Genomic DNA, 12,891 nt, shown 5'->3' with positions numbered 1-12,891 from the left:
TAGCCAATAGACAATCCTGTTTCCTCACATAGTGTTCTCTACGATACAGGATTGAGCACACGAGATGTTAGAGCAAATAGCTCCGGGAATGTCAACTGTGTACAGCCTCAAGATAAGAGGCTGTGACTCCCCAGGGCAGAAGAGTTTGCATATTAGAAACCAAAGTGATAGCCCCCCAAAACAATTCCACTGCTACCTTAACTGGATTATGTGCATTCATCCTGCTGCATGTCTTTATCTCTGCAATTTTGCACCTGGCCAGCCAGCTTCCCGCCATCCTATCACTCAGCCCTGAGTGACGCCCCCTTCGTCACAAGATAATAAATTGGGGGAGAGGCCTAGGATCAAGGCCTTTGTCCACCTGTCCTTATGGAGATTGGACTTAGGACCCCTTGGCTGCCCTTAACTTGGAATATGTCTTGGTGCTTTTATTCTTGCCGTGGTTGCATTAGTGGTGGTAGATTGGAATTAATTACTGGGATTCCAATAACGTCTCAATGGGACTACAAATATAACTTTTTGGATTGTGAGGAAAACTAGAAAGAAGATTGCAATACTTGGATGACTGAATTCGATATTTGGATTTACAATGCACCCATCTCCAAAGCCCCACTCAATTCGATAACTATTGTAATCCTGCATTTGAAAACGTACGTGCAGAGGCCGAAATGGTTTAAACCACTTGACTGTGGCCACAGAGACGGGAAGGTCTGCCTGGCCCCACCTGCCTATGTCCATGCCAGCCTCGGCCATTTCAACAGGCGTCAGGACTGCGTGCTGCGGAGAGGCGGGAAGAGCCCGGGCTGCTCTTCTGGGGCCTCTGAGGGCCTCGGCCCATTTTGATTGCTGGGGGGAGTGTGCTGTTCTCACAAGGCCTTCAGCACTGTGGACCGGTGGCTTCTCCACTGACGGTGAGGCTCTTAGGCAGCTGCTCGTGCCTGTGGCAGTGGGGGACGCTGAGAGGACTGGAAGGCTGACAGTGTTGGTCCCAACGTCATGCAGGGCATGAGGAACCTGCGTGGCTACTGCCCTGTGCTGCGCAGGCAATGATGGGCTGGTACCGGAAACAGCATGCGTGGGTGTCTGGTCAGAGATGAGAGCTCAGGGAGTCCTGCAGGGGTGAGCTGGGGGGCACTGGCCCCACCCTCAGCTCTAGGTGGCTGCTCTAAAGTCATCCATCCACCAGGGACCAAGTGTGGGCCATGGCTCCACTGAAGCCAAGGAGAAGGGATCAAGCTCCTGGGAGGGAAACAACCTCATTCTTTCAGGCCACCAGGAAAAGAGACTCACTGTCTCCATCTGGGTAGAAAGAATATGATGTCTGGAAGGCCGCAATCTGTGCATGTGGTTTAACATTTGAAAGTCACAGTTATCCCAGCAGTCTGGAGGCCAAGGCAGGAGGATTATGCAAATTCTAGTCCAGCATGAACAAGATGGCAATTTAGCAAGAGCCTGTCTCAAAACAAAAAAATTTTTGAAAGGGCTGGAAATGCAGCTCAGTGCAAACGCCCAGGGCTCAATCCCCAGTACTACCAAGAAAAAAATTTTTTTGAAGTTCCAAAGTGGCACAGAGTGAAAAAATGAATCAGCCTTCCATGTCTTTCCACCAGACCCCCATGTATACCTACCTGTGTGACGGCTTCCCCATATCCTTCTAGAGAATCTACATGCACCAAGCAGACACATGCAAAATTATTGTTTTCCACAATGCTCCTTACTTCACTCCACATTCTGTACCTTCCTTGTTGTTACCTAAGGGGTCTTTCCCGCCTCTGCACAGATAGGGCTGCCTGTGGCTGCACAGAATTCCCTTGCGTTGTTATCCACAACTCCCTTACACATTCCTCCAGAGCTTGGCATCAGTTTTGCATTTGCATCGTCACAAGCTGCAGAGTCAGCCCTGAAAATGTGCATTTTGCTCCTTTTCCATGTACGATTTTGCTCTTGTGCCCAGTCAGCCAGAGAACCAAAGTGAAGCTCAGGGCTCAGAGCCAAGACAGCCACAAAGAACAAAACTGGATCCCGAGTAACACCTGGGCCGCTGGGCTGAGCTGGGACTGAGGTCGGATATACATGCCTCTAGGGAGCCAGAATTCATGCTCATCTTGTGTCCTCTTTCTCTGACTCTGTTGTTTCTTGCTCTGGTTTCTTGGGGATGGGTTATTACTATTGTTGTTGCATTGTCATTTGCAGCATAAGAATTTGTCATCAGAGCTCCTGTGTTAAGAGCCATTGAAGCTGGAAACTGACCATACATGCAAGGCTAGAATGTGACCATTCCAAGAATAAAGAGTGCCTGGGGAAGCCACCTGAAGATGCTGCTTCAGCCCAGAGAACACCTAACCCCAAGACAATCTCAACAGTGGGTTGCTAGGACAACAGGGTGTCATGTGACATTAAGTTGCTGAAAGATATAAATAAACACCCCATTAGGAGGGTAAGGGCTCCACCTGACCCCAGCTTTGTCTCTTTATTTTCTCTTCCTCTCACAGTCCTTCACCCCAAGAACCTCAAGAGCTTCATGGGTTGCAGCACACCTGTTAAAATGGTCACAACTGAAATGTTAAGTGATGAAGGTTATTTCCAGGACAAATGCCCTGTTGATGATGCAACAAGCTACAGGAAGAGAGTTTCAAAATGCAGAGCTCCTGGCTGGAACTGACTGGGATGGGAGGAAACGCGAGGCAGGCAGCATCCTCCCTCCAGCAGGTGGCGTCAGAGCCTTTGGAATGCCCCTTTGGAGCCTGCCTCTGCCAGAGAAGACCCTGAAAGAACAACTGGAATTGTAACAGCACATTTTGGAGTCAAAGGACAATGTGCTATGGAGCTTGGGGGTAGAGGGGTTTCCTGAGCAGAAAGGGGCAGCCTTTTTACTGTGATTTATTGTGTTTTTGCAGTATTCTACATGTAATTTATTTCTTATGTAAATTTAGTGACTATTAGCTAATGATCATTTAATGGATGACAGCACAGACCGCGTGGTAGTCTGTCCTCAGCCTGTCATTTTTCAGCTGCAGGTGACAGAAGATTAGGGTGATTTATTGCTGATCATTATAAAGACTTAGTGCTGGTTTGCGATGAAGGGGGCAGTTTAAGGGCTGAACTCATCTCAAGCACAGCAAGAGACTGGCCGATGAGGCCACATGGCGACTCGGCTTCCCCTGTTGGCCCAGAGTACAGCACAGGGGATGATATGAGTGTAGGTGGTGTCCTTCAGTGGAGGCCTTGTAGACATGGGCCATGTTCGTGGGGCAGAGGGAGCTGTGTCTATAAAAGCTAAGATACCTGTGTTAGCTGAGGTTCTGCTCCTGAAACAGACACAAATGAAGTCCCTGATGTCTTTAAGACGTACTCTAGTGACCGGCTGGCCTATGTCTGCACCTTGCTGATTCTGTTTGATTCATTCTGGATCCTTTTTTTTTGACAATCATGACAATCACCATGATCTCTGCTTGTGTGAGATGAGGCCTTACAATTTAGATTCAGAACTTTGATATGTCATATTTCCTACATTTCCCAAGGGAATGGGGGAAATGCAGAGTTTTTTATTTTGTTTTAACACTGGCTAAAAACATAAATTTCAGGATTTAGAACAACTGGCCTAGCTGGATGTGATGGTGTACACCTGTAATCCCCGCACTCCTGAGGCTGAGGAAGGAGGATTGTCTCAAATTTGAGACCAGCCTGGGGTACATAGTGAGACCCTGTCTTAAAATAAAAAATAGGACTGGTGTAATAAGTGTCTAATAGAAGAATCTAGATACAATGTTCTCTAAGATTTCTATTTAGCATGAGTATCAAGGTTGCCATTTGCAGGTTAATTTCAGTTTTTAAAAACAGGGCAATAACTGGGTTACTTTAAGAAAATTATATCTACTAAGGAGTCCCAAGGTTTGATTTCAGTAACTCAAAAAATAACCTTGGTGTACTGCCTTATGCTAGTTTTGAAAATTTTTATGAGTACGTTTGCAATGCGTAATGATTGCATTCCTCACATGCAGTGGGTAAATGTACATTACATGGCTAATTCTTCCCACATCCCTTTCCCTCTCCCCAATCTTCTCAAGTAGGGTTTATCTCAAGGGTCAGGAAAATGACTACATCATTCCTCTCTCCCATTAAGGGTCAGGTATTTCCTAAGCCACCTGTAGACTTCCCCTTGTGTTTCATAGACTTTCAACAAGATGTGTTTAGACTGGCGTCTTTCCTTTAGTGTTTTGTGATGGTATTTAGAAATGAAATTCCTATTTTTAAAGGTCAATATAAGAAATTAGTTTAGTGCTCTAATGTGAAGGCAGTGATTCATACATATGGTAATAATATCCCTGGAAAATTCAGTGCTCATTAATACTTGGGATTTATGTGAAAAATAAAATCTAGGCTCATTTTCAGCCATATGAACACTTAAGAAAATCACATGCAAATGTTGATATAAATTATCCTAAAATATAAAAGTCATAGAAAAGAAACTGGAAGAAGTATAACAAAATGCTGCCTGTCGAGGATTGAATGGAGTAAATTCTTAGTTTCACATATGCACGCACACACACCCAACACATAGGCAAACTTCTTTTGAGATAATGGGAATCAAGCCTAGAATCTTGTGCAAGTTAGGCAAGTGCTCTACTGTTGAGCTATGTTGCCAGCCGTTAATTATACTTGTTTGATATTTAAACATTTCTGTTCATCTGAATTATTTTCATCATTGTTTGCCTCAAGGCAGGTTCCCTGGGAGTACAGCTCGCTGAGGACTCAGGGTACACGTGATTTGGGAAAAGAGAGTATGTAGCAGTCAGCTTTCCACTGCTATGAAAAATTACCCAAGGCATGTGTTTAAAAGAGGAAAGGGTTAGTGTACTTGGCTCTTGATTTCAGATGATGCAGTCCATGGTCATTTAACTCATTGTTTCTAGGCCTGTGGTGAAGCAGAATGTCACAGTCAGAATGAGCAGTGGAACAGAGCTGCTCAGGGCAGCTGGGGGAGAGGGAGAGAAGGGAGAGGGCGGATGAAGCAGGGTGTGCCAGGCAAGGCCAAGCAAGAATGTGGTCCCAGCTCTAGTCCAACCTGGCTTCACTGGGAGTTCACACTGGGGTGCACAATAAGCCCCAGAGATGCCCAAGACAAGCAGGTAAGGTTTTGTATGCCGGAGTCAGGTAGCCTTTGGCTGCCCCTGTGGACAGGGTGTAACCTTTCAGGTGGCCTCCAGATGAGGGGACTCCCATCAGCCAAGGGCATTTCTCCAAGTGAGTAGACACTGGGTACACTGGCGGGTAAAGTATCTAGGCAGAACCCAACAGTATCCACAGCACTCATTTAAAGAGTTGTTTAGGGGCTGGGGATTTAGCTCAGCGGCATAATCGCCTGCCTTGCAAGCAGGCAGTTGTGAGTTCGATCCCTGGTACCGATAAAAACGAAAAAGACAAAAAAAAAAAAAAAAAGAAAAAAAGAAAAAAAAGAGTTGTTTAAACTGGGGGTGGTGGCCCATGGCTGCAGTCCCAGCACTCTGGGAGGCTGAGGGGAGAGGACTGCAGGGGTGCCCAACCTGACCAAGTTAGTGACTGAGATCCTGCCTGAAAACAAAAACTCAAATGAACCAAGAAAATAGCACAGTGAGAAGGCTCTGAGCTCAATCCTTAATGCAAATAAGTAAAAATAGATAGGAGTTACTCAAAAGCAAAGGAAACCACACTGTGAGATGACCCTGTACGGGAGACTGTCTTCCTGGGACTCAGTGATCATCACTTACTGGTAACCACCACTGAATGTTCACAAACACACCTTGGTTGGCTCTGGTTGCTGATAAAAACAGTCCCTAAAGAATGATCTGAACTCCTGGGGCCTCATGGCTCCCTTGAATCAGCCTAATCTCCAGGGCATATGGAGCATCTGCCAGGCGTGAGCTCAGATAGCCACTGCTTCTTCAGAGGTGTTCTGATCCCTTCTGTGTCCCACCTCAGCCCTGACTCAGCACCAGAAAACACAATTAAGTGTCATTTACACCCTTTTTTAAAAAATTAAAAAAATTCCAAGCATTAAAAAAAGAAAAAGAAAAAGAAACAGATGGACTTCCTGAGTTGCAAATAAAACCTTTAAAAGACATCTAGAAGGATACAGGACATTCTTTTTATTGCCTTTTTAAAAGGAGGCTTTTATTTTGGTCTGCTTTTGGTACCAGGGATCAAACTCAGAGCCTCAAGTTTACCAGGCAGGTACTGTGCTGCTGAGCAACATCCCAGCCCCTTTTTATTGCTTTTAAAATCTTGGGTCTTTTAGCAAATGAAAATAAAAGTTTTTAACATTTATCCCATGAGACTTGGGCCACAGCTCACTCGGAGCACTTGCTCAGAATGTGCCGGGCCCTGCTTCTAACCCCAGCACCCCACACAAGCAAGCAAACCCAGTTATCCCCAGTTTACATGACTGAGTGATCTGGGATATTTATGTGACCCTTCGAAAGAAAGCAGAAGTTTTGAAGCCTGATCACTGGATTTGCATTGTGGTGTGACCTGGAATTGCTGCTTCTACAGGGGAAGCCTAGCCTGCCTCCCCAGCTCCTCTGTGCATTTGTAGACAGGGCGGGGGGGGGGGACTTGGGGCCCAGGTGGCAGCCAGGTAGAGGATGGCACCTGGGAATCTCTGTCCTTCCCTGCCCCACGTGCTCCCCTGGGACTCTCCTGAGGGATGGAATGTTCCCATGATCCTAGAACATTGCTGTCACAGTCTGGGCCTCGTTAGGTTCTGTTGCCCTGGAAACCAGCTGTTTGCAGTGTCTGTTCAGGACAGAGCCTGGACCACCGGGCATGGACCAAGGTCCGTTGCCGAGTCTCCGCCCTGAGGTCCTCTCCACTCTTTCAGTGTTTGCAGATGTACCTGTGGGCCACAAGCTGGAGAGCAGATTACTAACGGCCTACAAACAGGACAGAGACCCTGCCAAGATACTGCTGGTCTATAGAGGTAACCGGGTACCTGCTCTTCCTGTGTGCGGGCTGTGGCTGACCGCGCTTTCCTGCTGCTAAAGCTGGGTGGACCTGCGCCTGTGCAGGTGGGAACAACAGGGCTTATTCACAGAACGCCCAAAGGGAAGTGGGTGGAGAACGTCCACGTAATTCCGTGTGCTCTGCCCCGCTGCAGGGGCTGCTGTGCATTTGGTAAGAAAGACATCCTCTTCCATGCTTTGTGCTTGGCGTCTGCAAGGACTCCCTTCTCTAGCTGTCCTCCCTCCTCCTCCCTCTTTTCTCTTCCCTTCCCTTCCTTACTCCTTCCCCCCTCTGTTATTCTTGCACTAAGAACCCATCTGCTGTATAATAAGCCCTTTTCCCTGTGAAAGTCAAAGTTGTCTTTGTTTAGCTCCGTGTATCTATAACTCCCATTAAGTATATAACGTCTAACCTTTAAAATGACATAGGTTTTAGCTGGGCACAATGGTGCACACCTGTAATTCTAGGGACTCAGGAAGCTGAGGCAGGAGAACCTTAGTTCCTGACCAGCCTGGGCAACTTGGTGAGACTCTTTGTGTCCAAGTGAAATAAGGGTCAGGTATTATAGCTCAGTGCAAAGGTCTGCGTTCAGTTCTTTGAATTGCTCCTCAAAAGGAAGGGGCTGTAACTTTGAAGAGCTCAAGGGGTCCAGGGCAGCCTCTTCGCTGGGTTGCTCGCACATGCTCTGAGGGGGCCAAGAAACCGCCTGGCCATTTTCCTTCAGTCTGCATGACCGATGAAAACCTCCCCTGGATTTCCCCCGTGGTGCACAAGATCTGCCTCCAGACCGTGCAGGACCCGTCGCTGATCTATGAGTACCTGCCAGACCCGGGCCTGAAGTCGTTCATCCAGGCCTCCTTGGAGCTGCTCTTCGGCAAGCACAGCCCGGCCATCGTGGAGAACAGGGTGAGCGCGGCCCAGACCCGCAGCTGGCAGCACCAAGACGCGGAAAGTGCAATCCGGAACGCATCCGGACGCAGGGGTCGGAGGGGCAACTCAGTGGCGGCCGAGCGCGTCTTTGATCCCTCAAATGGGTGCTACTGTTTGCACACTCGCGTTGATATTGCTCGCAGGCAGGGGGCGTGCACACCATAGGTGAGAGCGGGGCCTTCCGGCTCGCGGCCCAGTTCTTCCGGCTGTGGCACAGGGACGCGAGCACAGTTTGCATCGTCTCCTGTCAAAAAGGTGAGCGCCTCTGGAGGTCCCCGTCCCGCCTCCTCCTTCCCACCCAGTCTTTCCACGCGTCGCCTTTCTCTGGCGTGAGAACAGTGGCAGAGGATGACCTTGGTCGTGGGTCTCCAGGATCTCTGCCTCCATCTCTCCACTATACCGTAGCTGGGGCGGGGGGCGCTATTCCCACAGAAAGTCACGGACTCGTCTTCCAGGACATGGGCTTTGAAGTTTGTGAATACTGCATCTGGGACCCCAAGAAGAGGCGCATGGACTCCAACGTGATCCTCAAAGTGGCCGAGGTACGCCCCCCTCCCCAGCCCAGAACCTTCCCCCAGACCTGACGCCTAGCCCTTTTTCCTTGCCCCAACCCCGTTCATCTAGGCCTTTCAGTAGGAGCCAGTATGGAAGGGCACTTCTCCCTTGCCCCTTGCTAGAGAAGGTACTATAGTGATCCTTTCTCATCCTTGTTTCAGTCCAGGAAGTTTATAGTTGTAATTCCATGGAAACGTTATCGGAATTCTAACGAGTTAATTCCAATCTACCACTTCCTGTGCAACCCATGGTGAGAATAAAGACACTAAGACACATTTATAATTATGGGTGGCCAAGGGGTCCAGAGTCTGGCCAGGATGAAGCTTCATCAAACATCTTGACCCAGGGCTAGCCAGATTCTTAATTGTGAAGAAAAGAGTGGTTTGAGGCAGAGTGGCTGTGAGAATGGTGGGAGATGGGTGAGTACACTGAGCTGGACTAGGTAGAGACCTGAAAGCACCTCTGCAATATGCAGAGAGAAGGGTTTGCAGTGAGACCAATCTGCATAGCACAGTTGAGGCAGCATTTCATGTTTTGAGGGCTGGTGCTTCAGCTGTGATGTGCATACTTTTCTGCTCTGGGAAGTCATAGCCTCTTTATCTGGTTGGCAGCCCTAGAGTGCTGGCTCTACATCCCGCCAGGCTCAACCATGTTTTGATCGCAGTCATGGGGCCAAGGTACAGCAAATGTCACCTCCTAGCTTCAAAGATTACACATCAGCACCTCAGCCAGCCCTATTCAGATTGCTTAGAGCCAGCTGAAGGAAAAAGAAAATGAACTGGCCAGCTCTGTACGTGCAGATGGAGCCAGGTTTAGCCAAATGGAGGTAATTGCTCTCTCAAAGAGTCATCCAGGTTGCCCTCCACAAGGTGCATTACCTGACCAGGCTATTTCCACCCACAGCAGATGCCGAGTGGCTGCATCCTTGTGATCGGGAACCCTATTGACTGTAGGCTGACACAATCTCAGTGGGCAAAGCTGATGTCCATCATGAAGGTGAGCCCAGCGGCCCCCTTGGGCTTCCTCTCTTGGGCTTCCTGCCATCCCCTGCATCAGTCTCATACTTTTTTGGTTCTTTATCCTGCAGAGCAAGCAGATATTCCCCTTTTTTGACATCCCCTGTCAAGGTTTGTCCACTGGTGACCCTGAAGAAGATGCTGGAGTCCTGCGATACTTTGTATCCTCGGGCTTTGAGTTCTTCTGCAGCCAGTTTCTGTCCAGGAATTTTGGCGTCTATGGTACGGAGCAGGTGGGGTGAGAGGGGAGAGTCTGGGGCAGAAGTGGCACTGTTCTCACAGCATTGGCGGTGTTGCCTATATCACCTGTCTCTGGAGGGCACCCAGGGCTCCAGAGAGCTCGAGGGAGGCAGAAGGGAAGAGTGTGAGTTGAACGCCAGGGTCTGTTATTAAAATCAGTGACCTGACCCAACATTGGCTAAATCATTTCAACTGCTCAGCCTTCTGTTTCCTGGATGGTAAGACGAGAGGGTTGGATCTGGTGATCTTTCAAGTTCTTTCCTTCTCGCGGACTCTTGTTTCTGGAAACATTTTCTAGAAGAGGAGGTTCTGGCAACTTCCTGGGACCAGATGCTAACCTGGGCTGGGGTATAGTCTCCAGGGCTCAGCCTGTCTTGTGCAAGGTTGGGAAACACGCAGGTGAAGGCCCTGGTCCTGGAGGAGGATGCTGAGGGTGGCCGTCTTCTTCACCCTGCAGATGAAGTTGTGGGCATCCTAGTGGTGGTGGCACGCAACAATGAGCAGCTGCTTTGCGTCCTGTCCCAGTTGTTGAGCTATGCCCAGGCCCTGTGGCTGAACCCTCCTTCCAGGGGCTCCCGTATCATCACCACCATCCTCTGTAACCCCACGCTGCAGGAGGAGTGGTAAGGGCAGGGGCTTGGTGCAGGGCAGGGGTCCTGAGCCCCGAGGTGCCTACAGATTGGTCACTTCTCTCCCTGCCCATGTGGCTCTGTTTCCCCTTATTCATCAAGTTTCACGAGGGCCTATGAGCACCAGGAGCTGAAGCTATGTGAGGCTTGCCCTTGTGATAGTGGCAACAGAATGTTCACTTTAGAGCCAGGTCAATGAGCTGTGTGTCTCCAGCAAGTACTGCTTACGAGCCTGCTTTGTAAGCTTAGTTCATGTGGGATCTATGTTACTCAGCTTTCCACTCATTAACAAGATGCCTGAGATCTTCAGCGTAAAGGGGAATGGCTTCTCTCCGTTTATGGCTTTGAAGTTTTCCATCCATGTCAATTGCCTTGTTGCTTGGGTCTGTAGTAAGCACAAGGTCGTGGCTGGAGCATGTGTGGAGTAAGCTGCTCACTTCCTGACAGCTAGGAAGCAGAGAGAGAGAGAGAGGAAGAGGAAGAGGAAGAGGGAGGGATCTCCTCTGGGCTTTCTCTATGAACCCATCTTCTTCCCGTGGAGCCCCACTTCTTAAAGGTTCCGCCACTTCCCAACAGTGCTGGAACCTACTGAGTATTCTTGAATACATGGGCTTCTGGGTGGTTCTTAAGATGTGAGCGATGGCAGGCTCCAGCCCCCCAACCATCTTGAGGCCCAGGCCCCTCTGGTATGCTTTCAGGCTGTCTGGGTTGTGCACGGTGCGAACACAGAGAGGCAGCATGGAGGTCTGAAAGCAGTGTGGAGGGCAACTTCATACTCTCATTGTTGTTCGGCCTTGACAGGAACCTGAGCCTAAAAGTGGCTGTTGAGAACATGATGCTGATCAAGGAAAAGGTGAAGGAGAAGCTGCGGCTTCTGGGAACGCCTGGGTCCTGGAACCACATCACCGAGCAGATGGGGACCCATGGTTATCTTGGACTCAACTGTGAGTGCCTAGGCGGGGCTGGCTCTCCCCTTTCTGACTTAAGATCCCTCTACAGAAACGTTAAATTTGGCTGACGAGGTGAGTACTCCACAGCTTTGCTCCAGATTTTTATTATTTTCTTTGAAAAGTGGGGTGGCCCCGGGAATGCTGACCCTTTATATCCCATATAACTCTTCTGGGCCTGAAGGGAATTAAAAGTGGCCCCCCAGGATCTGAGATCCTATGAATATCACAGACCAACAGGTACAATACTTGATCAAGAAGAAGCACATCTACATTCCCAGGAACGGTTATATTAACTTCACCTGTATCAATGCCAGCAACATAGATTATATCACCCAGAGCATCAGTGAGGCTGTCCTCTTCACAAAGGACTCAGAGAAGTAGCTTCTGAAAAGAAATGACCCCTAATGGGAATAAAAAGCTTTAGTCTTTGCAAAAACCCTGTGCTAATTATTCATTGCAACAATTCATTCTTTTTATTTACTTTCAGTAAAGAGGAAAACAACATGAAGAAGGGAATATCTATGTTCATTGGCCATCATGTATTTACTGATCATCTATTATGTTAAAGCTCTGAGCTGAGTATCAAAGGGAAGGCAAAAACAAAAATAAAAACAAAAACAGGTACAAGCCATTCTCCCCTACCCCTAGAACTTTACAATATGGTTGGGAGACAGGCTTTAGTCGCAAGGAAACTTAAGTAATATTTTATTGTGATAAAAGTTATAACAGAATATTGATAGTCAACTTCTCATTGCTGTGACCCAATTCCTAAGGAAATCAGCTCAGAGGAGGAAAGATGTATTGTGGCTCCCGGTTCCAGGAGTGCAGTCCATCGTTGACTGGCTCCAAGAGAAAACCATCATGGCAGACGTACATGGCCAAGCAAAGCTGCTCACCTTATGGCTGGCCAGAAGGCAGGGAGAGCAGAGAAAGCCAGAGCAGAAGAGCAAATGAGAAGACAGGTCTCTAAGATTACTTCCAGGGCCCACTTCCTTAGGCCCCGCCCCTCTTCCACTGCCTCCCAATAAGGCCATCAAATTATACTCTAACTGGAGCTGGGGATTTAGCTTAGTGGCATAAGTGCCTGCCTTGCAAGTGTGTGGTTGTGAGTTCGATCCCCGGTACTAATTAAAAAAAAATTAATGCTCTAACCAATAGATAAATATGATGATGATGCAGTCTCCTGATATCTAAACACAGGAGATTTTGGGGGGAACATTATGGATCTAGACCATAACAATTATACAACAAAAGAACTGTGTCCAGAACTTAGACGAAGAATCTCAGGGTGGGCTGGGACAACTGTAGAAAATTGTGTGAAGAAGTAGGACTTAGGAAGATTTGGAGATGGAAATGTTGCTAGGATTGGGATAATAGCAAGGAGTGGGATGAAAGACTATCCTAGGTTTGAGAATAAACTAAGCAAATGGTTCCAAAATATGCCTCTGGTTTTTTGTTTGTGTGTTTGGGTTTTGTTTTGGTTTTCTTTGGTCTTTTTGAGACAAGGGTTCACTATGCAGCTCAGGATGGACTTGAACTCACTTTGTAGCCCACTTCAACCTCAAACTCAATTCACAGGGATCCTCCTGCCTC

At 48.2% G+C, this 12,891-nt stretch overlaps 1 protein-coding gene across 1 annotated transcript; it reads left to right on the top strand.

Annotated features, from left to right (window-relative positions):
- Positions 1–6,782: 6,782 nt before the first annotated feature.
- Positions 6,783–11,734, top strand: Got1l1 (glutamic-oxaloacetic transaminase 1 like 1). Its single transcript, XM_063240215.1, has 9 exons — positions 6,783–6,955; positions 7,703–7,884; positions 8,052–8,163; positions 8,341–8,450; positions 9,367–9,459; positions 9,551–9,701; positions 10,177–10,342; positions 11,150–11,292; positions 11,528–11,734. The coding sequence occupies exons 1-9, from the start codon at positions 6,802–6,804 to the stop codon at positions 11,677–11,679; spliced, it is 1,263 nt and encodes a 420-aa protein (XP_063096285.1). The 5' UTR covers positions 6,783–6,801; the 3' UTR covers positions 11,680–11,734.
- The last annotated feature ends 1,157 nt before the right edge of the window (positions 11,735–12,891 follow it).

Source organism: Cavia porcellus, unplaced genomic scaffold (assembly GCF_034190915.1).
Source record: "Cavia porcellus strain 051 isolate PalLab524CR breed Dunkin Hartley unplaced genomic scaffold, mCavPor4.1 scaffold_29, whole genome shotgun sequence".
NCBI classification, from domain to species: domain Eukaryota; kingdom Metazoa; phylum Chordata; class Mammalia; order Rodentia; family Caviidae; genus Cavia; species Cavia porcellus.
The sequence above is the reverse complement of the archived record's forward strand: the minus strand, read 5'-3'. Positions and strand labels throughout refer to the sequence as shown.